The 26,005-nt window shown below is 38.5% G+C and overlaps 2 protein-coding genes and 1 long non-coding RNA gene across 3 annotated transcripts; 1 reads left to right on the top strand and 2 right to left on the bottom strand.

The window, feature by feature from the left end:
- Nucleotides 1–3,829: 3,829 nt before the first annotated feature.
- LOC132159546 (glycerol-3-phosphate dehydrogenase [NAD(+)], cytoplasmic-like) lies at nt 3,830–15,135 on the bottom strand. Its single transcript, XM_059569087.1, has 8 exons — nt 14,971–15,135; nt 9,298–9,475; nt 8,943–9,083; nt 8,720–8,858; nt 8,508–8,620; nt 5,058–5,294; nt 4,867–4,973; nt 3,830–4,506 (listed from the first exon to the last, which is right to left on the bottom strand). Exons 1-8 carry the CDS (start codon nt 15,009–15,011, stop codon nt 4,410–4,412), a joined length of 1,053 nt encoding a protein of 350 aa, XP_059425070.1. The 5' UTR covers nt 15,012–15,135; the 3' UTR covers nt 3,830–4,409.
- Nucleotides 15,136–17,116: 1,981 nt separating this feature from the next.
- On the top strand, nt 17,117–17,355 carry LOC132159548 (uncharacterized). Its single transcript, XR_009437869.1, has 2 exons — nt 17,117–17,252; nt 17,288–17,355. It is a non-coding gene; the product is annotated as an uncharacterized LOC132159548 (long non-coding RNA).
- Nucleotides 17,356–17,916: 561 nt separating this feature from the next.
- LOC132159547 (SWI/SNF-related matrix-associated actin-dependent regulator of chromatin subfamily D member 1) lies at nt 17,917–25,783 on the bottom strand. The gene is made up of 13 exons (XM_059569088.1): nt 25,527–25,783; nt 24,007–24,179; nt 23,878–23,920; nt 23,358–23,480; nt 23,124–23,246; nt 22,930–23,046; nt 22,699–22,800; nt 22,364–22,525; nt 19,925–20,022; nt 19,702–19,837; nt 18,885–19,007; nt 18,277–18,378; nt 17,917–18,168 (listed from the first exon to the last, which is right to left on the bottom strand). The coding sequence occupies exons 1-13, from the start codon at nt 25,701–25,703 to the stop codon at nt 18,115–18,117; spliced, it is 1,533 nt and encodes a 510-aa protein (XP_059425071.1). The 5' UTR covers nt 25,704–25,783; the 3' UTR covers nt 17,917–18,114.
- Between the last annotated feature and the right edge of the window lie 222 nt (nt 25,784–26,005).

Genomic DNA, 26,005 nt, shown 5'->3' on the forward strand with positions numbered 1-26,005 from the left:
AGTGTTCATTTAACGCTGATGGGTTAAAGATGAATAGAAATAAGATGAAAAACCACAAGGCAAAATGTATTTTAACAGTAATTAAATGTTAATTAAATATCATGTTTCCTTTTACATTTTTATTTATGTGACAAAAGCTTTTTTCCAAAATGATTCTGGAAATAATCGGGTGTCTCACTGATTAAAGTATTCCCAATATGATGCCATGTTACTTTTACATGATGATTTTATATTACCTGAGCATTTACAGGGACCACTTAAAATATTTTGCAATCATTTAAGTCAGTGGTTCCCAATCCTGGTCCTGGAGAACCCCCAACACTCCACGTTTTTGGTCTGTCTTATCTGACACACACATATCCGAGGTCTTGGAGTCTTCACTAATGAGAGTTCTTCAGGACCAGGATTGGGAACCACTGATTTATGCCAATAAAATTGATTTGATCTTTGCAGAATTTGAAACCTCTTCGACAGATGTGCTCTTGTCTCATTTGCTCTCAAATCAGCCACCTCCAAGATTAAAGATGGATATATTGTGCATCACAACTGAATAATACTCACTGTTGACAGTAACACTAAAACTCCTCATGATGCTGAATCTGCTGCTGCTGATCTGTAGTGTATAAAGTCCAGAGTCTGTGGTTCTGGTGTTTGTGATGGTCAGAGATCCAGTCTGATGATCCAGCTTCAGTCTGTCTCTGAATCTCTCATTACCTTTATTACACTGAACATCAGTACAGCTTAAACAGGGATATTCACAGATTTTCGCAATGTGAGTGCTATTAAAATACCACTCAATGCTTCTCTCCTGGTTCATTTGTTCACCAGTGTGAAGAGTGACTGAATCTCCCTCCATCACTGACACTCCGTCTGTATCAAAACTGAAAAAACCTGAAAGAGAAACGAACAGTTAATTATAAGCCAAACAACACTGTACAACGAGTGCAAGTGATACAGATAATATAGAAATATGTCTGGATAATGTAACACATGCAAACAAACATCAGATTTAATGAACATCAAAATATCACTCATAATAATACCGTAGGAAATTATATTTTCCACAACATTAAAAAGATTCAAATTCTTAACTGCAAACCAAACAAGACTCTTTGACAAAATCATGAGGTAATTGAGCGAAATGTTTAAAATGCTTTTTAAAATGTTTAAAAAGTTGAATGGGGCTGGTAATTAGCCAGAACTCGAAGAGAGACTTTCTCTAAATATATTAATATTGTGATTTAAATGTACACGACGTGTTTTTCAACATAATGACTCACCAGGAACAATAACTGTCTCCTCCTCTTAAACGCTGGATCATCAGATTGTATTCTCCAGAGTCTGTGACTGTGGTGTTTGTGAGGGTCAGAGATCCATCTCGATTCAGTTTCAGTCTGTCTTTGAGTCTCTTATTATGGTCTTTACACAGGATATCTTTACAGATATCTCTGAAATGTGCATCCCTATATCCCATGCGTTCAGCTACGAAATCTTTCGTTCTCCAAAGAACCCCATCTTCATCGAATGGAGGCCAAATGCCATATTGTAGAGTGACTGAATCTCCATCCATCACAAACATCGTTTTTGTTTCCATATCAGACACAACTGGAGAAAAGATAAATATAGTCTTACCATACACGAGTAGCCTATATACATGAGCACTAAGAGACAAATGAGCAACTTTGAGACGAACTTCATTTTCACAATTATTGCCTAAAAATGTACGGATTCAGTAAATTAAGAGCGCTCTGTTCTTCCTAGCTGTTTCGCTGAACAAAGTAAAAGTAATTAGGCTATGGGAGGCTCCTTACGCACTGGAACGCAATGATGTATGCCTCGCGCCGTTATTTCATATATATACATAGCTATATATATAATATATATAATATTTGTAATAAATCTGGATATGCATTATTATTATTTTTTATTATAATTTTTTTGTTTTTTATTATTATTATTATTATTATTATTATAACTTTAAGATGTGAATGCTTGAAACGGCAAACACAATTTTACTCAAATTAATCAAAATGGATTTATAGCGTTTTGGAACCAAACTCTTCAAATATGAATCCCACCCTGTGCTCTCTTGCTTACTGCTTGTTTTGTTGAACAGAATTTCGAGAGCATGTATTAGACTTACTGTATCACATACATCACGTACAATACGGTATGTTCTGTTGAATATGTTGGCAAGTCATCGCTCTAGTGTCCCAAGGAGAAAATCACAGTTCTAATAATAGCGCTATACTTTTCCCCTGATAGAGAGCGCTATAAAAGGCAAGATACTGCTGTTCTCATAGAGGGAAAGCTAAGGAACCAATAATTATAAACATGGCCGTAGCCAGGCTTTGAAAATTAGTGAGGTCCAGGTGGTTTCTACAATAACCCCCTTATTATAGAATTGTGCTATAATAACCCCTATAAATACAACTAATTATATACACTAACACTTGAAAAGAGACAGATATGTAGATGTTTTTTGAGGTACGCTCATTTTTTAATCATACCCTATTTACTGCATCAAAGTTTGTTAATAATATATTTATGGAGTTCACGCTTCTATATAATTAGCTAAGGTATGGTATGCATATTTGGCGTGCTGTCCGGGGAAGGGCTCCGAGCTCGGGAATGGCCCGAACCTAGAGTACCCCCCCCCCCCTCTATTTATAAAGTGAACTTTTGAAGTGAGGAGATGGGGTGGAGGAGGGATGCTGATTAACCGTCAATAGATAGAGGTAAGTCAGCGATATTTATACTATGGGATTGATTGCTTGATTATGGTCCACCTGTGTTGATTAGGCTAAGTATCTGACATGCTCCTCCCGAATCTTGTTAATAAAACATCATTTATTATTCGTGCAAACGTATTGTCCACCAAACATGTTATTGTCGGATAGTCAAAACTACAAAAGACAACATGTGACAATTAGCTCCAGTGGCGCAGAAGACAAATCATGTGCATTTTTACATGATTGATCCAGGATCGAATCCTCCTATTGGTGAAATTTTTTCTCACTTTTCAAATTTCAAATCACATCAGAAAAGCATTTTTTCAATGAAAATTAAGTAAATAATAAGTAAAGGGTAGGTGTAGGGAGGGCTTTATTGTCCCAGTAATGTGGCATCCAAATAAGTTATTATTGCATACTGATTTATAATGTACTACAATAGTGAGGTGCAGATAATTGCCACTATTTGCAGTAAGTAGTATAAATAGCAGAAAATCCTGCTATATAAACATAGAATAAATATAATCTATAGATATGTGCACTTACTGTAAACAGCTGCTGCCTTTTTTGATTACTGCCAGACTAATGCCGGCAATGCAATGTTGCCAGATGTTATTATTACAATAAACAAAACCTATAAATACATTTTCAAATTTCAAGTATTTTGGAAATTAGATAAGATAAAGTTATCGCTTACCCTAAACCGCAACTTCCTGCTATGAAGGCATCTCGCGCTCTCGCTCACAACACTCTGAAGACTCGTTCACTTCGGAAGCATCTTGTAGCGATCATTTTCATAGCACGGACGCTAAACATTATGAATTATACATGCAGATATTCATATGAGGAGTCTAGCAGCAAACTAGTCAACCAGAGAACAAATTTTTATTTTCGAACATGAAAAATTTACAGAGGGCCGGCCCTCGGTGACCTCATAGCTGGCTACGGCCATGATTATAAATAAAGCGCACAGGCTTAAAAATAAATAAATAACCCACCTGACCTTTCAAACTTGAATTATGAGGAAAAAAGTGCAAGTTTAAATGATGAATGGACCTGACATGAATCTAACATTAAATCAAAACAATACAATAATGCAATGGACAATTTCCTTTAATATTTAACTTACATATAAGATCTGTTCTGCAGTGCAAGGTAAGTCCAGTTTGCAAACATTAGCAATTTAAATGCTCCATTTTGTGTTATGTAAGGAGCTGCTTGCTCTCAAAGAAAAGGTTGAAGGACGAACCCCTGAAATGTTAAAGGTTACATGCGTCGGAGAGTTTTGGAAAGTAAAGGTCACATTCCATCTGTGTGTTAGAGACACACTAGAATCCAAATCTTAACTTTGTCTTCAGTCATTTCTACAATCACTAATGATTTCGCAAACAAACTTATGGAACAAAATCTATTTTTAACGGTCTATCAACAAAGAAACTGTTTTACAGAAAGTAAATGCTTTTGAGGCACTTAGTCATTGGCTGAAAATTACAGAATAGGAAATTTAAAAAAATACTTTAATAAAGGACAACTTTAATAATAAGACTTTAATACAGGACAAGCTTCCTTTACAACGCATTTTATCCTAAATAAATCTTATGTACTGTTAATTTACAACATTTAGACATCGTTCATAATGTGTTAATGAAAAAACAACTAAAACAGCCATAATGATGTTTACATGTGCTCTGGATGGGTCTTTAGGCAGGCGGTGAACTCGTTGACCGGATGACCATGGTAACAGATCTGATAAACTGCATTAAACAGAGGGAACCTGAAGAGAAACAGAGAAAGTTTTACATAATAGAGTTTCCTGCATGTCATGTGACCATTAACTGAAAACTGGAAGACTTTCTGAATATATAGCGGTAGGCTTCCTTAAAAAGGAGAATTTAATAGATAAAAAAGAAGAATTAAGGAGGATCAAGAAATTATGTATAATCTATTCCTACTGTCTGCATAATAATCATGTAATAAATAAAAAAAATGTAGTTGTAGTCTTATTACAAGTATTTTAAACTGTAATATAATCTGATTATAAGTACTTGATTTTTGGAATCGGATTACACAATCCAGATTACATGTTATCAGTTACCACCCAGCACTGATTGCGAAGAACTCAAAAGGTAATTACTTTTCCAGCTGGTTTTTTTGTTTGAGGAGCTGATGAACTTCTGCTGCAGTTGCCGGACCTTGAAGTTTCTGGCCATTCAGCAGTTCCTTCTCAAGCTCCTCGATAGACTGACAACAAACCGAAATATTTAACGCTGCACAAGAACACTGAGAGAAAATGAAGAAACGTTTAAACCTGAGGCCCAGACATACCTTCCCCGTTCTAGCGAACGCTTCTCCGATTTTGCGGTTGCGTCCACTATAGCAGGTGGTGATGAGGTCGGCGACACCGCAGCTCTCCAGAAACGTGGCGGTAGAAACCGGACCGGTCGTGCAGAATATCCGAGTGAAGGCAATCATCTCCATCAAACCCAGACGGATCACGGCAGCCTTGGTGTTGTTACCATAGTCCAGACCATCACAGAAACCAGTGCCCACTGCGACAATATTCTACATTAAAAAAACATCAGTTCTTGACTTTAATGCCACTAAATATGCTTCAGAAATCGAATGAAAATAAATAGATTGTGTGACGCCCAGTGGCCGTTTTCTGCTTTGTGTGTGTTTGTGTTTTGATTGCTTGCAGGTGGAAGTTCATTGGCCCTGTCCCAAATCGCGCACTTCATGTGGACTTTCGGTCTCGTGGACTTGAAATGCGCGTGCTCGCCGAGTCTACGAGTCCGTAGGCCGTCCCATTCAGCATTTTAACGCTCCGAAGTGTGCTCAGCAGCGCCCCCTTTGTACCCTTGAAGCGGTCTTCCGCGAAGCCCGCATAGAAGCAGGCTCCACGCACTTCAACTACCCAGGAATCCTTGCGAAAGACCAATCAGACAACAGATGGGAGGATATTTCGCTCACGGACTGTAAACATGGCTGAGAAGAGAATATTTAAGTGTAAAAGTATCAATGTTTTTTATGACATAGGCGTACATTTTACCAGTTGTTACTTACAGTTATACAAACATTATCGACCAGTTGATATCTCAAACATAATAATAGCACGTTAAATAATACGATCGCATTATGATTCATTACATAAATAGAACCGAATGTCATGGCTTTATGAGTCATATAAACGTAGTATGAATATTGAAACCTATACATTTTTCTTAAACTCATTTTAATTTTGTGTTAAAATTTAACATTATGTATTATTATGTACAAATGTATTTATCATTTAAATAACCATGACATCTATTCTAATGCCCAGGTGGCATTTACAATTATAGAACTGTAAAAGCAGGCTGTGTATTTCACATGGACATATTATTTGGGAAATTAAAATTAATCCTGTTCTCTATGCTAAAGACTGTAATTTGTTTAATGATATTTGTGATATTTTTCTAATAAAGGGACTGTTGAGATGACCTTTAAGTTTATTCAGCTCCGTATGGAGAGGGATAAGTCAACCAGACCTTCTTCCTGTTTCCGGCGTGACGATCGAGTCTGTCCCAAAATACCTCTCAATGCACCCTCGCGGACTCGCGCTAAGGGCCCTATAGGTCTGCACTACATGACGTCACCGAAGTGTGGACTCTGAGGAAGTCCACAAGGCCGGAGTGTGCCATTTGGGACAGGGCCATTGTGGTGTAATTAGAGGCACCGGTTTCTGGGTGTTCGCTCCTGATAAAGACTCTTTCCTGTTGGTGGCAGAGGAGACTGGATTTGGTGGCAGACTGGCAGTTTTAGCACCTTGTCTTAATGTTGGTTAACGGTATGATTGTAAAATAAATTGAGAGGTTTTGGCAATGAATGTATTTCGTCTTCTCCTTATTTGTTGTGATCCTTGGTGTTCGCAACAAATGGGGGCTCGTCCGTAAACGTTTAGTTTTGATTTGGAATTGGGTGTTATCGGAATTGTGTGTTATCGGCTTATTTGTTAGGTTTTTTCAACTGCTCACAGCTGTAGCTTATTTAGTGGGAACCCTTGAGTTTTGGCTTCACTGTTAGGATTTAGCGGCATGTCCTTTTCGGGCATGTTGAATTTTTTTGTTTTAGTTTATTATTTTTGAGCAGATCGGTGGTTAGAGCTAAGTCTCGGGAGCACGCCGAGGTTTGAGGGAATCGCCAATTTAATTGGTTGTTCTTTTCGACTTGCGGTATCAGGTGCATAAAAACCCGCCACTGTATGCTTGAAGATTAGGGTCTACTTAGTTTACTTAGGAAGGGTGTGAAGTTGAATCTCTAGGGTATCCTTTAGTGATGATTTTGCAGTTAGTGAGTATGTAGTAGATGTTAAGTGTATGTTTTTATGGAATTGTGGAGGTATATATATTTTTTTTAAGTATGACATCGATTGAAGTTAGTGAATTCTTTGCAAATCCGTCTGAGCAGGTTCTTAATTTATTAACGAAAGATCAATTGATTGAAGTCGCAGCACATTACGATGTTAACCTTTCTACGAATGATAAAAAGTTAAAAGAGAATATTCGTACCATTGTAAAAATTGCTCTGATAAATCAACATATTATGTCATCTGTAGCAGAGTCAGATTTACAGATACCTGTGTCCCCTTCGGTAACACTGTCATTTGAACAACAAAAAGAGTTAGTTCTTCTTCAAATGGAACAGCGTAAAATGGAGTTTAAAATGGAGATAGAAAAACGAAAGTTAGAGCAGGAGACCGTATTTGCGCAGCAGGATTTGGAAAAAAGGAAATTAGATTTGGAACAACAGCGGCTTAACCTCATGAAAGAAGGTAGGATGCAAATGTTTGGTGACAGTGTTGTGGGGGAAAGTGACCTGTTTTCTGCTAAGTTTAATGTAGCAGCAAATTTGCGATTGATGCCTTCATTTAATGAGGAAGATGTGGATACGTTTTTTGTGTTATTTGAACGGGTTGCTAATAAACAAAAATGGCCTGAATCTGAGCGCACCTTAATGTTGTAATGTGTTTTGACAGGTAAGGCGCAAAGAGTTTATTCTGCATTGAGCGGGGCTGAGAGTCAGAATTATGAGAAGGTTAAAGATGCTGTTCTTAAGGCATATGAAATGATTCCAGAGGCATATCGCCAGAAGTTTCGTGGGCTTAAAAAAACGTTTTACTCAAACACACGTAGAATTCGTGCGTGAAATAGAGTTGTGTTTCACACGTTGGTGTACTGCTTCGTCTGTTGAATCATTCGAGGATTTGATCAATTTACTAGTTTTAGAACAGTTTAAGAATATGCTTCCTAGTCAAACGGCTATGTATATTGCAGAGCGTAAGGTGTTTATCGCAGCTGAGGCAGCAGTTTTGGCTGACGAATATGAGTTAATTCATAAAACCTGTTTTGATGCTGGCCGGTTGGAAAATGAACACGCAGGGCGATTATGGGGGTAAACTTTGAACTTAATTCTTAAAGTTTATTTTATGGGGGAGGGTGTGACGCCCAGTGGCCGTTTTCTGCTTTGTGTGTGTTTGTGTTTTGATTGCTTGCAGGTGGAAGTTCATTGTGGTGTAATTGGAGGCACCGGTTTCTGGGTGTTCGCTCCTGATAAAGACTCTTTCCTGTTGGTGGCAGAGGAGACTGGATTTGGTGGCAGACTGGCAGTTTTAGCACCTTGTCTTAATGTTGGTTAACAGCATGATTGTAAAATAAATTGAGAGGTTTTGGCAATGAATGTATTTCGTCTTCTCCTTATTTGTTGTGATCCTTGGTGTTCGCAACAATTGATATTTACCTTTAACGCCCCACAGATCTCCACAACGTCAGCCTCTTCCACAACGGTCACACGGAAGTTTTTGGTTTGCACCAGTTCCTTTAACATGGCTCCGTGAGCTTTGCTTTTACACCCTGAACACAAAATTATTACTTACATGAAGAAACAGTGGCTGTATATAGCTGTACATAGTGGCACATATAGGCACATTTTTCTTCTCCATCTCTGCTAACCAATTGTAGTTTCACAGAATTTCTCATCAGCGACCTCATTGGCCAGATTGGCTCCCATCAGCACGGTCATGGTGATGCCGAGTTTTTCCCTAATGACATCAGTGATCAGTTTCACTCCATCAGGACCCTTATTCACACCCTTATGGAACACACACAGCGGTATAACAGTGCTGCGGGGCCACATATAAAACCGAAATGCAACTACATATAATAAGACACTCACCTTAATGAGAGACATTCCCAAAGCGTCCGTTTTGATGTGTCCCTTAATGGTGTCACAGACTCGGGACACAAATTGGTGAGGGATAACGAAAATGAGGATATCTGCACCCTTTACTGCATCCAACAGATCCGGAACTGCCACCTGAAGAAAAACTGCCATTTAACCCTGTTTATTTATTTTATCAAACACCACTTTAATGCTCCTTTCCATGAGTTTCTTTACTAACTTTGGTTAAGATAACTTTACTATTTAATATCCAAATTTCCATTGAAGTACTACATTTATCATTGATAACATGTGAAAAGCAATAAAGCTTAAAGAGTTCAAGGATTCTGGAGATGCTATGTGTTCTCACCACATTGGGCGGCAGCTTGTGTCCAGGCAAGTATTTTACATTCTCGTGATCGGTGTTGATGATTTCACTGAGTTTGCGTCCGTTAACCATCTCCTCGAACACCCACATGCTCACAGTGTTTTCAAACGTGATGTATTTTGCTGCATTGGTGCCCACTATCTTGGCAATAGCAGAACCCCTGAGGAAAAGAAAGAACTTTGACAATCTGCAATGGAAAAACAAAAGCCAATACTTCTGCTGTAATGACATAAATGCACATACTGAGGGCTTAGTTAACAAAAGAACCAAATTCATCACTGGGACACGCTCTCTTAAGTACAGCTTGAGTCCTGACTTTGTTAAAACTAGAAACCAGTTATTGCATGTCCAATGGGTATTTTTCAAGATTCAAGAACTTTATTGTCAAATGTACTACAGTACAATGAAATTCTTACTTTGCATACTCCTCTCGAGAATGACAGGGTATAATGGGAACAAATCTAACTTACACAGGCAATATAAGATGTATGTAAAAATATATAGAAAATATACAGATATAAATATACAGATGCGTTATGAGCATATGACGGTCCAGCAGGTAAAGTGCAGAGTGCCATTAAACAGGCTGAGTTTATCCTGATTATTCAGGTGGAAGTGGCAGTGGATTTTGACTATTTATCAGTCTAATGGCTTTGGGGTATAAACTGTTCTGGAGTCTGGATGTTCTGGCCGCAGTGCTCCGGTACCGCTTGCCAGACTTCTTGAGAGTGAAGCAATCGTGGATGGGATGGGTGGTGTCCTTGATGATGTCGCTAGCCCATTTGCAGATCATTTTTGTATATGTCCTCTAGCGAGGGGAGATCAGTCCCTGTGATTTTCTGTGCCAGATTCATCACCCTCTGTAAAGCCTTTCTATCCTGTGTTGTGCTGTTGCCAAACCACACAGCAATGCAGCAAGTTAACACACTCTCCAAAGTGCTTCTGTAGAAATTATAGAGAATCTGTGATGACATGCCAAATTGACAGCCTCTTCAGGAAGTGCATTCTGTGATTGGCCTTACTAACTAGTTTCTTTGTATTTACTGTCCATTTGAGGTCCCCTCAGATGTGTGCACCCAGGAACTTATAGCTGCCAACTCTCTCAGCCTCAGCATCCCCGATCAACAGAGGCTGATAGATACGCTCACTCCTCCTCATGTCCACAACCATCTCCTTGGTCTTGCTGATGTTCAGTGTGAGATTGTTAGCCTCAGACCATGTGACCAGTTCAGACACTTCTTTCCTTTATCCGGTCTCATCACTGTTAGTGATAAGGCCAATGACTGTGCTGCAAATTTTATGATGATGTTGTTAGAATGGCTAGCAAAGTCATGAGTGAAAAGAGTGTACAGCAACGGGCTGAGTACACAGCCTTGAGGACTGCCTGTGTTCATTATGACGGTGCTGGAGGAGTGTTTTCCGAGGCGGACGTGCTGAAGTCTGCTGGTGAGAAACCTCAGTATCCAGTTACACAGTGCACAAAGCAGGCCCTTGGTTATATAACTTGTTTATGAGTTTTGAGGGGATGATAGTGTTGAATGCTGAACTGTAATCCATGAAAAGAAGTCTGGCATAGCTGTCTTTATTTATTTGATAACTATTATGGAATACAATAATTACATTGTAAAACTTTTAAAATTGTGTCTGCAATCATAAATGAATCCTTCTAAATATAAACTTGATAATCCTCGAACACTGGAAGCAAGATTAGGATACTAATTGTGGACGATAATAAAAATTCAGTTCATATCATATTACAGCTTTGCTTCAGTAGGCTATCTGCAAGGCCATAGAAAAAACTTAAGTTTATGGGTCAGAAAGAAAAGACTGCAGCCTATTATTTTTGTTTAATAAGGACCAGTGGACATCTGGGTCAATCATTACTCAGCAAATATTACCCAAGCCACTCCAGCAAGCAAAACAATGCACATATGAACATTAAATGCAATTCATGAATGTAATAAATTATAAATAAAAATAGGCAAATTATTTTAATTAAAAAACTCTGTAATCTATTCTAATGTTATCTGTAATATTCAAAGAGCAGAGAAGTTAGGTATTCCTGGTTCACACCTGAGATCCACAGAGGGAAGCCGTTCAACATACTAGGGTGACAAGACAGCCCCTTTTTCCGGGGACAGTCCCAGTTTTTGGAGTTGTCCCTGGAAATGTCCCCGTTTTACACCACGTTCAAAACAACCCGCAAATACACTGAAAAAGCCCAACCAATTTAGCCAGCTGGCTATAATATGATTGTGATTATTTTCACCATTAGAGGACCCGCCAGCTGATTACTTGGTCGTAACTCGCAAGCCTTTATTGTTGCCATGGAAAGCTTGGACGAGAGCAGAGCACTATTATCATCAGTTATCAAAAGAGATCACGTTATATACATATTAAAACAAAGTAAAACTGTTTGTGTGCAGTGTATAACAAGACATGAAGGTTGCGGGATTGTTTTGCACACAATAGTCCTATGAAACTTTCCTGAAACTCTGCGTCACAAAAAAAAATATATATATATATTTAAAAAAATAAACTTATCAATTACACTTGCACAATAACATTTGCAGAAAGCAGATACTTTCTAGTCAATAAGAGCCTAAAATCTAAAATATTAACCCTGATTTGGGATAGAAAAGATCAATTTCCAGAAGCATATTTTTATAAACAAAATTTGACGATATGTATCGGAATTAAAAGTCTATCATTTCATATAATGCTCTATCGTTTATTTTGTGGTGCTTCAAAAAACATTGTTTACAGTAATACATTTTCATAATTTGAATGACGTTTGTCTTACATGCATTACACGGGGATGCAGACAGAAGCGTGAATAATAGCATGTGTGCGCTTACGTCACGTGGCAGTGGGCGTGGTCACGCAACTTAAAGAGTAACTAAACCCTAAACCAACTTTTTTTAGTTAATGATCTATAAGAATGGGGCTTTATTAGTGCTGTTCATTGATTCGAGTAACTTTTTTGACATTTGAGTATAAAGTGTTTTAATTCTACAATATATGGTGTAAAAACGTCTGAGTGCTGCCCTCTTTAGGTTGAACGGTGGCTACTGCAGTTGATTTTTCCTATTGGATGTTGCAGTGGCAAGTGACGTAAGTGGTGGCAGGTGACATAAGCAGTTTCCAGCTCACCACGCCCTTGGCAGTATAAAATCATCTTGTTCCGTCAAAATCACTGTAGTGAGTCAGGAGCTGGAATTGCGAGTATTGAAGCGATCAGGATAGACTATTATAGCATCTATTTAGCATAGCAATTATATAGTTATTTAGATCTTCAAGTTAGCGTAGATTTATCTGTATTTAGTACAGTGGTCAGGATGGTACGGAGGTGTGTTGCTAGTTGCGACAGCACTTCTGGACTGCATAGTTTACCAGCAGACTTTAAAATTAGGCGCCAGTGATTGCATGCACTTGGCCTGGAAGACCGCAAGTTCCCGCCTAGAGCTGGAGTGTGCAATCTGCATTTTACACGGGATTGCTTCTCCAATGCAATGGGGGTGGAAATGGGCTTCTCCACACAGCTCGCGCTGAAAAGCGACGCGGTGCCGGAGTTAAGACCGCATTTTGAGCCAGCGGCTCGAATTGATATGAACAGACACCTCGACACCCTCCACTTCAGGTGAAAGTGGGGGAGAAAAGTCCTCTACTTCAAATGATCGCTCTGTTGCAAAGCTACTTGCGTCATTACAGTCACTCTCCATTTTAGCGTCTCTGACAGCAGCTGTCAATCAATCCGTCACTGCGGGTCTCAGGTTCACGCCCCACGCACTCAGCCCCACCCTCGGTTCGTCCCCTCTATCTCCGCTGTGATCTGCCCACTTCAGCATTTTTCAAATATTGTCAGTGGGTGGAGTCAGGCTCTGACCAGGGGTTTAGTTACCCTTTAATGTTTGCACACATTTTTATGCACTGCAGTTTAAAACAACTGATTTTAGGCCGTTGAAACACAAACAACATAGCTATATATGCTCACTGTCTCTGTTTCTGTGTCTGTAAGGAGTGCTTAAGACACGGATCAGTTGCTAATAGAGCTTGTGAGCATTTTTTCTTTCGTTTTATTGGCTTTGCACGATTGCATAAACAGTTATATGTGTCCTAATGCCCGGTTTTGCAAGTATCCTCATATAAACACAGTCATTTAGGTCTTAAGGGAATGTAAACAGTTGCGAGAGAAAGCTAGCTACGTCAGACTTCGTACTTCCGCTCAGTTTCAGTTCACTTCTGTTTAAGAAGCAAAAGGAAATAGAGTTTGGTATTACCAGGCTAAGAGAACGCGCATATGTAACAGTATATTGGATCCGAACCTCGGTCTTAAAGGGGAAGCTGTCCAATATTCGTCCTGTCTGCCATTCATGAAAACCTCTCACTGCTCTTGACTAAATCACTTTTGTAACTAGAATGAGAAGAAAATAAATAAATAATGGTAATACTATATATATGGATATAACTTACACAGTGAAGACTAACACAAGGGATTTTTTATGGTAGTTTTTTGTTATAAATAAGTATAAGTATAATTAGTTTCTTGTTCTTATTTCATCACTGACTGTTTATTTATCTCCAGTGAGCTGGAGTTATTTTTTAGTTTTGTTTGTATTATTTTCATGTATTAGTTTGATATCGACTGGACACTGGTGTCAAGGATCATTATTTTTTAAATAATCTTAATATTAAAAAAAAAACGTATTAAAATAAAAATAACTATATCAAGATATCGTTATCGTGATATTTGTTTATATCGTGATTTATGATTTTGGTCATATCGCCCACCCCTAGGTAGTACGTATGTAGCCAACACACAGTTGTACATTTATAAATACAGGTAGAAAATAAAATATTTTTTGTTTTATTTCCGTGTTTTTATAAAGCCATAATTTTGTTAAAATACCAGCCTGTTTTGAGATCTTTGCTATTTGCAGGGGTTAGAAATATTCTACTTGAATAACTTTACTTGATTACGGTACTTAAGAATTATTGTTGGGGTATTTGTACTTTATTCATGTAAAATGTAAACAACTGATTTCTGAAGAAAAAACTGTACTTTTTACTCCATAACATTTTACTTCAACTTAAGAAGTGCTTTTTATTTTATCTCATGCATATTAAATATGGAAAACTGAAACTCAAAAGTGCTTATGATGTGCAAGAACCAATAAGGTTTATTTTCACGCATTAAGCACACACATTTCAGCTTCAGTTATACCTTAACTTTAACCAGGTACATTTCTGGCATCAAAAGTTTGCTGTCAAATCTGAGGAAGCATTTTGAGGTAGCAAAGTTTTTTTTTTTTCATCTAAAAAATATTATATTTATTCTATCTATCTATCTATCTATCTATATTAATGTATATTAATGTATGGAACCCACAATAATAATAATAATAATAATAATAATAATAATAATAATAATAATAATAATAATAATATGGAACTAGGAAATGCCCCCGGTTTTCATTTTAGAAATCTTGTCACCTTAACGTATGCATCATTATTCAATTTCCTAAGATAGAAATAAGTTATATTTCTGTTTGTGCTGTTTCCAAATACCCTACACTTAAGCCAGTAGCTTTGCATTAATAAACATAACCCTGCAAAAACAGTGTAAAACAATCACGCAGTGTAAATGTCACGAACCAGTTGCCAGAGCCGATGATGCAGACTTGCTTAGCCGCCATACTGCGTCTGTCAGCCGGCTGTAAGACTTCCGTGTGCTTCAGACCCGCTGATGGTCCGGAGACAAACCTGTGGACGTGGTTTTAAAGAGCCCTTGGACGCGCCTCACTACCCTGAACGCGCATTGGCTGATTTCTGAATGGTTTGTTTTCCCCCACGGCATAATCCGTTATGACGTTTTTGTGGGCGTTCCAACCAATGCCGAACAAGAGAAAAGCACCCGGATGCAGCCTGACGATCGTGGCGGGGCTGCATCTTGGGCGGAGCTGCACGTGTCGCTCCGCCCCATACCTACTCTGATTGGTTCGATAGGTCATGAATATTAGGTTCAGAGAAATATGATAGGACCTGTGTGCGTAGTTGGTGTAGGACGGAGTATGTTGTTTTAAAAAGCTAAAAACGCTGAGTATTTTTAAAAAGCCTTCATTATAATGCACAGAAGAAAGAAAAAAACACATAAGTCTGTAACTCGCCATGTCCCTGAAATGATTGTCTTACTTAACCAAGCTGATCTTTAGGCTAACAGACGAACAAGCCACTACATTTAATAAATGTCTTCAGATAGAAGAATGAATTATGGATTAAATATTTTTTGAAAATGTGATTATTTCTTATGAGAAAGGAAATGAAAAGGATGGATCAGTATTTTTTTCATTTCTATAGCTTGAAAAGACAATTGTTGTTACATATAGGCTAATTATCTGTCATATAGTTGACAAATGACACCGCATTAGGCTAATGTGTCGGCTGTGTGCCATTTTAATTTGTATTGATTTATTAAGCTTGATAGCACATTAATTTATTTTTGATTAAAAGGTCCTTAAAATAAGTTTGCATCTGGTGAAGTACAGCCAACTTCTAAGTTGAAGCAAGTGGGGTTTAGCTGGGGGTATTTTTACATTTATTTATTCACTTAAGTACTATTGTTGCTACTATTGTACACAAGGTGTACATTTTCAATAATCTTGTTACAAAAATCCAAACGGATCAAACTCAAGCTATGAAAACCAGTTATAGGCCAACACATCTGGAGTCAAAATAATAATTGTTTCCAGGCACACTATTATTGTAATTTGTACTGAGAACATTTGGTTCAATCACTAGAAAGAAAAAACAAAACAAAACAAAAAACAGAACATGCAGAATCAAACGAATTCATTCAAAGAAAAAAATGCAAGGTACTTGTTTCAAATCACCCTTGCTGCTGGAATAGAATATAGTAATAGGGCTAAAGATGATACATTAGAAAATCGACTTACATTATCTAAGGTAATTGACTGTTTTTGTGTGGGTGTGGGTATGTAATTGTTTGTAATAGCATCTATTGTGACGTCAAAAGTTATAAAGCATGACACAGCCTTGAGGTTTTGTACTAGAACATGTAATTAACTGTTGCAGTGCTACAAACCTAATAACGTCTCACCACAAGGACAGCAGTGGAAAGGGAGAGAATTACTTTCACGGATAATAAAAAATTAAACTCAAAATTCTAATATTTTCCTAATAATATTATCAATGCGTAATGCATATAGGCAATATTTTTTCTCCCATCCATTGCTACAGTTATCATTACTCCATTGCAATTTCGAAAGTGAATTGGAACTCAATAGAACACAAGGGCCATTCAGAGGTGTTTACGAAATAATCAGATGTCTGCAGTTAGCTAAATGCTACAAAAACATGCTGTCAATATAAACTTTTGATGCTCTCCAGAGTGCAAACACTATTACGCACTGGAGAGGCTGCCAAATCGGTTTCATCAATATCTTAGAGTTTAAAATAAGACTGCTTAGCTTTTATCTGAGGGTACTTTTCAATGCGTGAGAAAATGGATGTTTGACTTGGCATTTTAATATTAGCATTCATATATTGCATCTGTCGCTTTTGCTTCTATTGAGCAGTTTTGGAAAAAGATTAAAAGATGCATTGATTACACTTTACACCGGCTTCAGCATCGATACAAGATGATCTTTATTATAACACAAGGGCTATCAGAGAAAAACAACATTTGGTCCATTAAAGAAAATAAAGGAAAACAAGTTTGTAAGACATAAAAATCAAAGCAAATGCATGACTTTAGGAAAACAACAAAATATAGGTAAAACTTAAACTACCCAGAATGTTAAAGTCTTTAGCACTTGACTTTGAAACGCTTTGAATTACTTGAGTGGAAGAACCCATGGCCTCTCTGCAGCGCATCTATAAAATATTAAAACACTTGTCTGTCTTCCCAGACATTTTGTGTGTAGCCATGGCTGGTTAGTACTCGCCTTGGCAGGTTTTTCACATTGTCCTCCTTTCAGAGTTACAAGTTGACTTTAATGACAATAATTAATCAAATAATAATCAAGGCGATTCTCTAAATGTATCAATACATATCACAGCAAGGTTAGATTGGAATTACTTTACAGTCGAGGGCGAAGCTTGTGACCAAAAGATCTATAATCAAACAGGTCGATCGGCAATACATCTAATCTTGTGGATCTAAAACCACTATTGAACGGAGGACGTCGGAAAAAAATCTTATTTACTGATAGTTGCAGAAAACGTTAACCAGTAAGCTTGCTTTAAACGCCAACAGACTTGTCTGAGGAACTTCCTCCAAATAATTCATCTTCACAGAGCTGAGGTACTAAACTACGTCATTATCCGCCATCTATGCTTAACTAGACTAGATCTTCATCAAATTCATATTATGAGAACATTAAAATATCAAAGACAATATCAATAACTTTAAAAATAAACAATGACCCCTCCAACTGATTGGTTAATATGGAAAGCAGTGAATGGGCTCAAACATTAGCACGTCCAAGAGCATTCTTGCGACTTGGAATTAAATTATCCAACAAAGCCTGTCAGTTTGGTCGAAAAAAAAAACATTTTCCAAAGAGAGCATAGCAAAATGTTCAGTCACACGGGAACCATGAAATGTGTCAAAATAAGGATGACAGCAGACAATGGGTTGTTTTTCTGGGCAGCTACAGCAGGACAGCACAAGATTAACTGTAATATGACTGTAGTGATCAGCGTCTGGAGCACAAAGCAGTAGGACATTTGCTGCCCAGAGCACCAACTGGTTCTGTGTCGTAACGGCCGGGAGTTTGCTTATGTGTTTCGAATGCCAAGAGCCTGTTCCAGCTCCTGTCTCCTTTGCTGAACCTGAGAGAACGAGATTGAGAGAACCGTCAATAGAAAGACGAGTGATTTTCCATGCAAGCTTAGAGATTTCAAATATTTCACCATGGCTCAATAAGTGTAAAGTATTACCTTTGAATAGAAATATCGGCACACGGCCTCCTGAGCCCAGGGCTGGTAGTAGAACTCGGCTCTCCTCTCCTCCTCCGGGTTTCCAACCACATCGGTCATGGTCTGCAAGGACGCAAAATTCAGACGCCAAAAGAACAAGATGTAACAGTTACTGATTAATGGCTTTTGTCTGGAGCAACACTTTCTCTGCAGCGTGCAATCCCAAGGAAATACATGCAACTGCTTCGCAACAGAAGCTATATTTTTAGCCTGATAAATTCTGAGTGAGCAAATAGTTGCAAGCTTTATTTCCCTAGCGGTTTACAAATTCAGCATCCTATACAACTGCCTGTGAAACATCCTCCCAAACCCTGAAAGTCATTACAAGTCCACTCAGTAACACTCAAACAGACAGATGGAGAAAGACTACAGCTCTGAGCGAAGGTTAAACGACCTCTTCCGACAAGTGAACTAAGAGCTTAGCAGTAGAATTTAGCATTTACCAGCCCAAAAGGTTGTGGGTTCGATTCCCAGCGAACACATGCTAGGTAAAAATGTTAGCCTGAATGCATTGTAAGTTGCTTTGGATAAAATCGTCTGCTAAATGCATAAATTTAATTTGGACTCACCTTCAAGTCTCGGCACTGAGACTGGAGCCAGTCGTTGATGAAGCCCTGCGGGTCTCGTGCGAAGCTCAACATGAACTCCCTTTGAGTCTTCAGGTGGTTAATGGTTTCGATGGTCTCATGAATCTACAAGGATTATACAACATGTTTACTATACAACAGTTAGTTCTGGTTCACTAGTTTGGATGTGTGCTCAATATAAAGTTCTCTATTAAACCGTTGTATAAGAGCAAATCACACTCCATCTTGCTTTACATCATAACAGTTTTAACTGTACTCTGATATTTTATAAACACAAACTGAGACTAAATACAATGGTCAACCACTGACAGTGAAGGACATATTTTGACAGTTGCAAACTGACTAGTGGTTCAACTGGGTCAAAGGGGAACAGAAAAAAATAATCTCAAAATTATGTGAACTGAAAACCATGATTACATCAAGCATGGAGTAACTGTGGCAACAATATATCCACGGTCCGGTTGCCATCCCTGAAGTGGCTACTAGACTACTAAAATTTCTAAGCAGACAGAGAAGGACAAAATTAAACATGTCCAGAGCTGACAGAAAGCAGGATGCTTTTTCCTGGACCACTCTCTGGCTTGGCTTCTATTTGCAAGAAAACCGTTTGAAAACATTCAGACCAGCGTGTTGCCAAGAGCCACTTTGATATGCAGCAGACAAGCACAGGCTGTGCAACAAAACACCAGTCCAAAGGCAAAGGCAGAGCTCTCCCCTGCAGAGATGTGCTGAGCACTTTGAAAGACTTTTTGTCCAGCCAGAACAAGGAGGCTTTTGGCCATATGCAAAACTTTCATACCTTGTTGTCGAGGCCTGCAATCTCTTGCTGACTGGCTGTGGAAAGCAGGAAAGAGTTCATCTGAGTCTTCAGGGTGTCATCTACCTCCACGTCTATATCATAGCATGCAGTCTTCTTCTGGTCATTGGGGTCCACGCTGAGATACAAAAGGATGTTTAGGTGTTTGAATCATATATGGGGCAGAAACAGCAATTCTAAGTGACATCATGTGGGTGATGGTTACCTTATGACATGGTTGATGATGATTGGCTCGGGGGGCATCAGTAGTGCATGCAGCCGTTGAGGAATCTCAGAAAACTTCATCCTCTGGGTTTCAAAAATCTAAAACAATGAGAATCTAATTATTGGGTTTCAAATAGTCTCAGCCTCAGACGTCACACCTACAGACGCTAAACATCAGATGCATATGGGACACAAAAGTGGGACACATCATCAGATTCGTTGAATTATACATTTCATGGGAGACGTGTGTGTCGCGTTCATAAACGTTCTGCATGGAATGAAAGACTTAGTGTTTATAATTGTTACGATAAGTGCTTATCAGGATCAACTAAACGCTGGATATTCAAATGTCAAAATATTAAGTTTGCGGCATATAATCTTTAAAATATGTCCAAGAGTTTTACTCCGCTTTCCAGACCCGAAACATGACACTGAACAAAACAAACTGTGTTTGTTTGTTTAGCCCCTTTCACACTGCGATTCCGACAAATACACGGGTAAAGTGTTCCGGCAATTGCTCCCAGGTCGCTAGATTTTGCACTTTCACACTGCCAGGAAAGTGAGGAACTAACTGATCTCTGCTTCATTACAGTTTGCACAGATTTTTTTGTCACGAACGTTGATCTTTCTTCAAAACAGCCGGTAAAAGAGACACTGCATTAGATCTGGCTTTTTTCTTCACACAGCGCTCGTCCCGGATTGAACCCGGCAATGTTACTAGGTCCCCGACCCGGGTTCAATGCTGGAATCAATCCCGGGACGTGTTTGCTTTCACACAGAAGGCGACCCGGCAATGTTCCGACAATTTGCCAGGTCCGATGTGCAGTGTAGGACTGACAATTGTGGCTTTTAATTACCTCAAAGAAGGCAAACCTAAAATGAACAGGTTTCAGAGGAACAGGTTTCAGAGATCTTGAGCGAGGAGAACCAACAATTACTGTTTTCCAACAATTACTGTTTTCCAAAGATCTTGAATCAGAACAAATCATCATTGCATTTCAAATATATAGAATGAAAAGAACTGGTCCAACTGGTTAATTTTATCCTTGAAAAAATATATATTAATAAGGAGGGCTTACAAGGTCTTGAACGAGGAGAAACGGCAACTAATGGGTTCCAAACATCTTGGAGGCAAATTGTAGATTTTTGGGTTTCATTGATTTAGGACGAGCAAAAATGATTGGCTTTCAAGATCTTAAACGAGGAGAACCATCAATTAATGAGTTTCAAAGATTTAGAAACAAGAACCACCAACAGTTATTGGTTTTCAAACATCAAGAACTAGAAAAAACATCAATTTCTTTAACGGATCTGAAGCCATTAGCATTACAAATACTGTCCTGTATGGCTGGTAGATAAATCTATTTTATCGATTAACTCGAATGTGTAGTTACATCAATTTGTTTGAATGAAATTCAGTTTTTTTTTTTACTTACATCATGTCTACACCGGACATGAGTGGCACAATCCAACAAAAGACAAGAGAACCCATTGATGTTGTCTACACTGGACATGATCCCCATCAGTAAACTGATGCCTCGTTCTATTTATGATGAAATGTACTGACACTACGTTCAGATGATTTGACACTGTAGTGTGGTGACATCAAGTTTAGACAGACATATAGAACAGCGGTGCGCTGCACGGCAACTCTCACGTCCGGTGTAGACACTTACACAGTGTCTGCTCTATTTACAAATAATTTATATAAAAATAAAAAAAATCCCTAAACCAGTGGCATTACAAAATGGAAATATAGAATAGAAAATGATTTACACTTGCTCTGTCCTACATCCATGATACTAATTCACTGCGCAGTTGCCAGTTTTAATCTGAACAGCTCTTAATGCCAAATGTGCACTTGGATGGTTAGATGCATGACTAGTACATATACATATATAAATAAAATAAAAACTTACGATCTTTCCAGCATTACGGTACCACTGCTCTTTTTTTTTTATAAATCATCTTGTATCAGTTATAAATTTGACTGGTAAAGGATAAAGAATGACAGCCCCCTTTGTATTTGCCCCCATTGCATATCAGGGATGACAGATTGATAAAAAGACATGCTATATATATATATATATATATGACTAGATGTAACTTTATACTTTGTGGTAAAAGTGGCTCTCTGATTGACTCTGCCCTTTCAGTGCGGCTCCCATGAAAAACTAAAATAATGAAGACCTCTGACAGTCTAACCAACATTTAGAAACTGTATCCAGTATAAGAATGGTAGATTTTGTTATGTAACATTTTCACTGTTTACAATGGCAGGGCCGGCCATCTTGTATTTTTGGCTTGTTGTTTCGGATTGCCCTTTAACCCCAAGGGAGAAATCCAGATCAAATCCCAGAAGGTAAAATCAAAACAAGATCAAATTAAAACTTGTTTTGAACAATTTCTTTGTTATCTGAATATTGATTTTAAGTGTTACCTGCTGGAGGTATTTATCACAGTTAATGAACTCTCGTTCATGAGGGTCCTGGAGTTTGTGGGTCTTGACGTACTGCCACAGAGCCTGGATGATCACGGGCCGCGTTTGAGTGTGGATCCCCAGCAACCGGGCAAGTCTGGAGTCCAACTTAAACTGAGGAGGCTAGAAAGAGAACAGTTTGTCCCATTAGTCACAGTTCCTCACATTTACTAATAACGTTGAGCGGTGCCACCTGCTGGTAGTTTCTGAAGAACAACAAGGGCTACATTTGGAATAGCATACTTCATGCATTATGTAAACAATGTATATTGGTTCTTTGTCATGTTCATCTTCACCTGGTAGTCCAGCATGAGGAGTACAGTACAGCGGACGCCAACATCTCCAGGCCTCTTCACCTGAAATCCATCAGTCTCCTGAGTCGTGGCTGTTCGGTGCCACTGGAAACAACACAAAGACACTTTAATTAGTGAAAAATGGCACAAAAGTGGCAATACAAGAGATCTAGAGGACAGTACATCAGTGAACTAAGTTTAAAGCACTACAGTTGAGAAATGCACTTTTCTGACCTCCACCAAATGATTGTCAGGTCCATATAAGTCTTTGTCCAACTCGATCACTAAAGACTTGAAAAAAGAAGAAAACTTCCTCTTCTGCTTGGTGGCTTCATACTTGGACACAGCAGTCTGAAACAGAGAAACACAGCTTTCAGAAATAATAAACAATAAAGAGTTTGCCTTTAAGATGACAGAATCTCGTTTACGTCTTCAAGAAGTCGTCCCTCCACACGCAACTCCCAAGATGCAACGGTTCCTTCGCCATCCTCTGCATCTGGTTTGGCAGGGTTGAAGGTGTTGGAGATAAATATCCGTAGTTTTCGTTTTTGCTGCACACAACAAAGTTACATCTTTTGAACTACTGTAGTTCAAGACGGAAACTCAAGACACTTTTTCTTCTAAAGGAGGCAGGACGAGGTTGGTAAAGAATCTGCATGTACCTTGATGGGTCTTTTGAGAGCTTCCTGAATATCGAGTCTTTTACGCATGATGGTCTGGTCCAGCTTTCTCTCAAACGCTAGCAGGTCCATGTACGCCTGAGACTCGGGAACAAGCTCTCGGATCTGAAATAAAGCCATGGAGAAAATCAAGATCTACAGCTTTTTGAACCATATCTGCTGAGCAGTTTTCAATCCAATCCAACATTTTTAGTGTCTATTTGACATCCATTTCTTTTTGAATAATGCATTCAGCAAATATGATTGATGGATGAATCAAGGTTTTTCTTTCTTACATGGATTGAAAAGTATACAGGAAAAAAAAAATCATACCAATTATATTAACATTGAAGAGCTTTAGCAAAAAAGAAAAAAAAAAAAAGAAAAAATTGGGTATAAATAAACCATCAAGGCTATCTATTTGTACTGTACAAATAACACCACCAATTACTCATCTTGAACAATTAAAACTCTTCAGACACATTTGGGGATTTACAGTCTAATAAATTTCATGGCCACTTACTCTCTGAGGTAGTATTTTATCTGCCATTTTCTTCTTCTTGGCACTGAAACGAAAAAGAGCATTGCGTGAGAGAGTGATTCAGGTAAATTCTGTTCCTTAATCGTCAAACGAAGTGTGAACTGGACTTACTGTTGGGTGCGATTCTGTTGCTGGACCTGTTGGATTTGATTTGGCGGCGGTCGCTTGCGGGACGGGTCCATGACTGGCATACCGGGGCGGGATACTGGACTGGCTCCGTAACCTGGGGGTCCCATGGGGGGTCCCTGAGGGGTCATACGATTGGCTGGAGGCATTCCTGGTCTCTGCAAAGGCAGCAATGAAGGACAGTTATCCAACTGGACATAAAGCAGGAGACCAGCTGTTGTGATGTGAATTCTTCTTTTGGCTTTGTATTTATGGAGCAATATGAGATGGCAAAAAGACATCTCATATAGGACAATACAAATCAATATTTGACCAAATAATAATACGTGTAATTTAAATATTTACATATAATAAAGGATTTAATGATAGAAAATTAGATACTTGTTGTTGAAATTAAACATTGTGTTTAGAAAATTATTGGATTTTATATTGCAGTCATAAAATGGGTGACCATTATAACAACCAAAGCATTTGGTGGTTTGTTTTCAGTAATAAGATTGTGTTAAACAGCACAATTCCTCTGGCTGATGGTTCCCTGCTCATTGCAAATGTCAAGAGCCAAATACTGGAGTCTATTCATGCTTGAAAAGGAAAATTAAAAGTGGACAAGTTGTTTTAATTACTTTATCTGAATCATAAATAACAACTGGTCTCAACAACTGGAGAATGCAAATGCGAAGTTGGACGAAAATGCACTGAGAGAAAACTATTGCCTTTCTCCTAAACAAAAGAGTAAATGTGTTCAAGGTTACACTAAGGTTCACGCACTTTTGAGCGCAAAAAAAATAATACATCCTTGAATGCAAGACGTGGCCAGCACAAATTCTCAATTTTTCTATTTTCCTGACACAATAGCCTTTTAGAGGCCCTAAAAGTAACCTTGAATGCTGAGTTCACAAAAAAAAAACGGTTGGTTTCTGAGTCAATAAAAAAATAAATATATAATAATAATAAAAAGCATTGCTGATCATCTGATTCTTGACTAAAGTTCAAGATGCCATTAAGAACATCTTAAATCACGCTGAAGAACACAATCCTTCCCAAATCTCTACTGGTGTTCTGAAGCAGAATTATAACATCTATACAAACACACTGGCCATCAGTGCAACCAAACCCATCCGGATGATGCTCTCGTAGGCCCCAGTATCACACAAATCTCTGTTTTTCTGCTGAAGCACACTTAATTATCATCAACATTAACGGGGGATTATAGTTTTCTTTTATGCAAATTTTAAGTGGAATTCACAGAAATCATCTGTTCGAGATTATTATTTGTAACGTGAATCATCTGGAGTTTGATGCTTTGCAGTGACCGAAGTTCGTCGAGCAGCAGCACTGGAGGCGCGTAAAATAAAGCCAGATATTCTCATCTTAACACTTTTTATTCATTTCAAAACAACCTGAATGTTTGCTGCATTGAATAAACCATAATTCCTGTATGCAGATATTAAAACCAATTCTCTCGGTTTAGGTTAGGCTGCTTCTTTGTTCTCCTCGCGCCTTACCGGGTATCCGGGCATCGGGGATCGATACATATGGTTCTGCGGGCCGCCGGGCCCCATCCTTCCTGATGGCGTACCGGGAACCATTCCGGGCCCTGCACCGGCTACCGGCGGGCCGGGTCCCATCGGTGCTCCGCCGCCTCCGGGTGTCGCAGGCTGAAAACCACCACGCGCCGCCATCTTCTCCGCGAGCCGCAAACAAGACGGAGCGCCACCGGTTAGATGTGAAAGAGTATCGCGAGAGCTGAAGCGCACCAAAGACGAGTTGTTATGGAGTCTCGCGAGATGTGAGGAGATCCCGCTTGCGCAAGTGAAGAATATTTATACGGTATTTTTTTTATTTTTGGAACATGCTTTCTCGGGGGAAATAAATCAGGATACGAACGATATAATAACTTTCAACATGATTCTTGTATTTTATTATATATATATATATATATATATATATATATATATATATATATATATATATATATATATAT

The sequence above is a fragment of the Carassius carassius genome, chromosome 16 (genome assembly GCF_963082965.1).
Source record: "Carassius carassius chromosome 16, fCarCar2.1, whole genome shotgun sequence".
NCBI classification, from domain to species: Eukaryota; Metazoa; Chordata; class Actinopteri; order Cypriniformes; family Cyprinidae; genus Carassius; species Carassius carassius.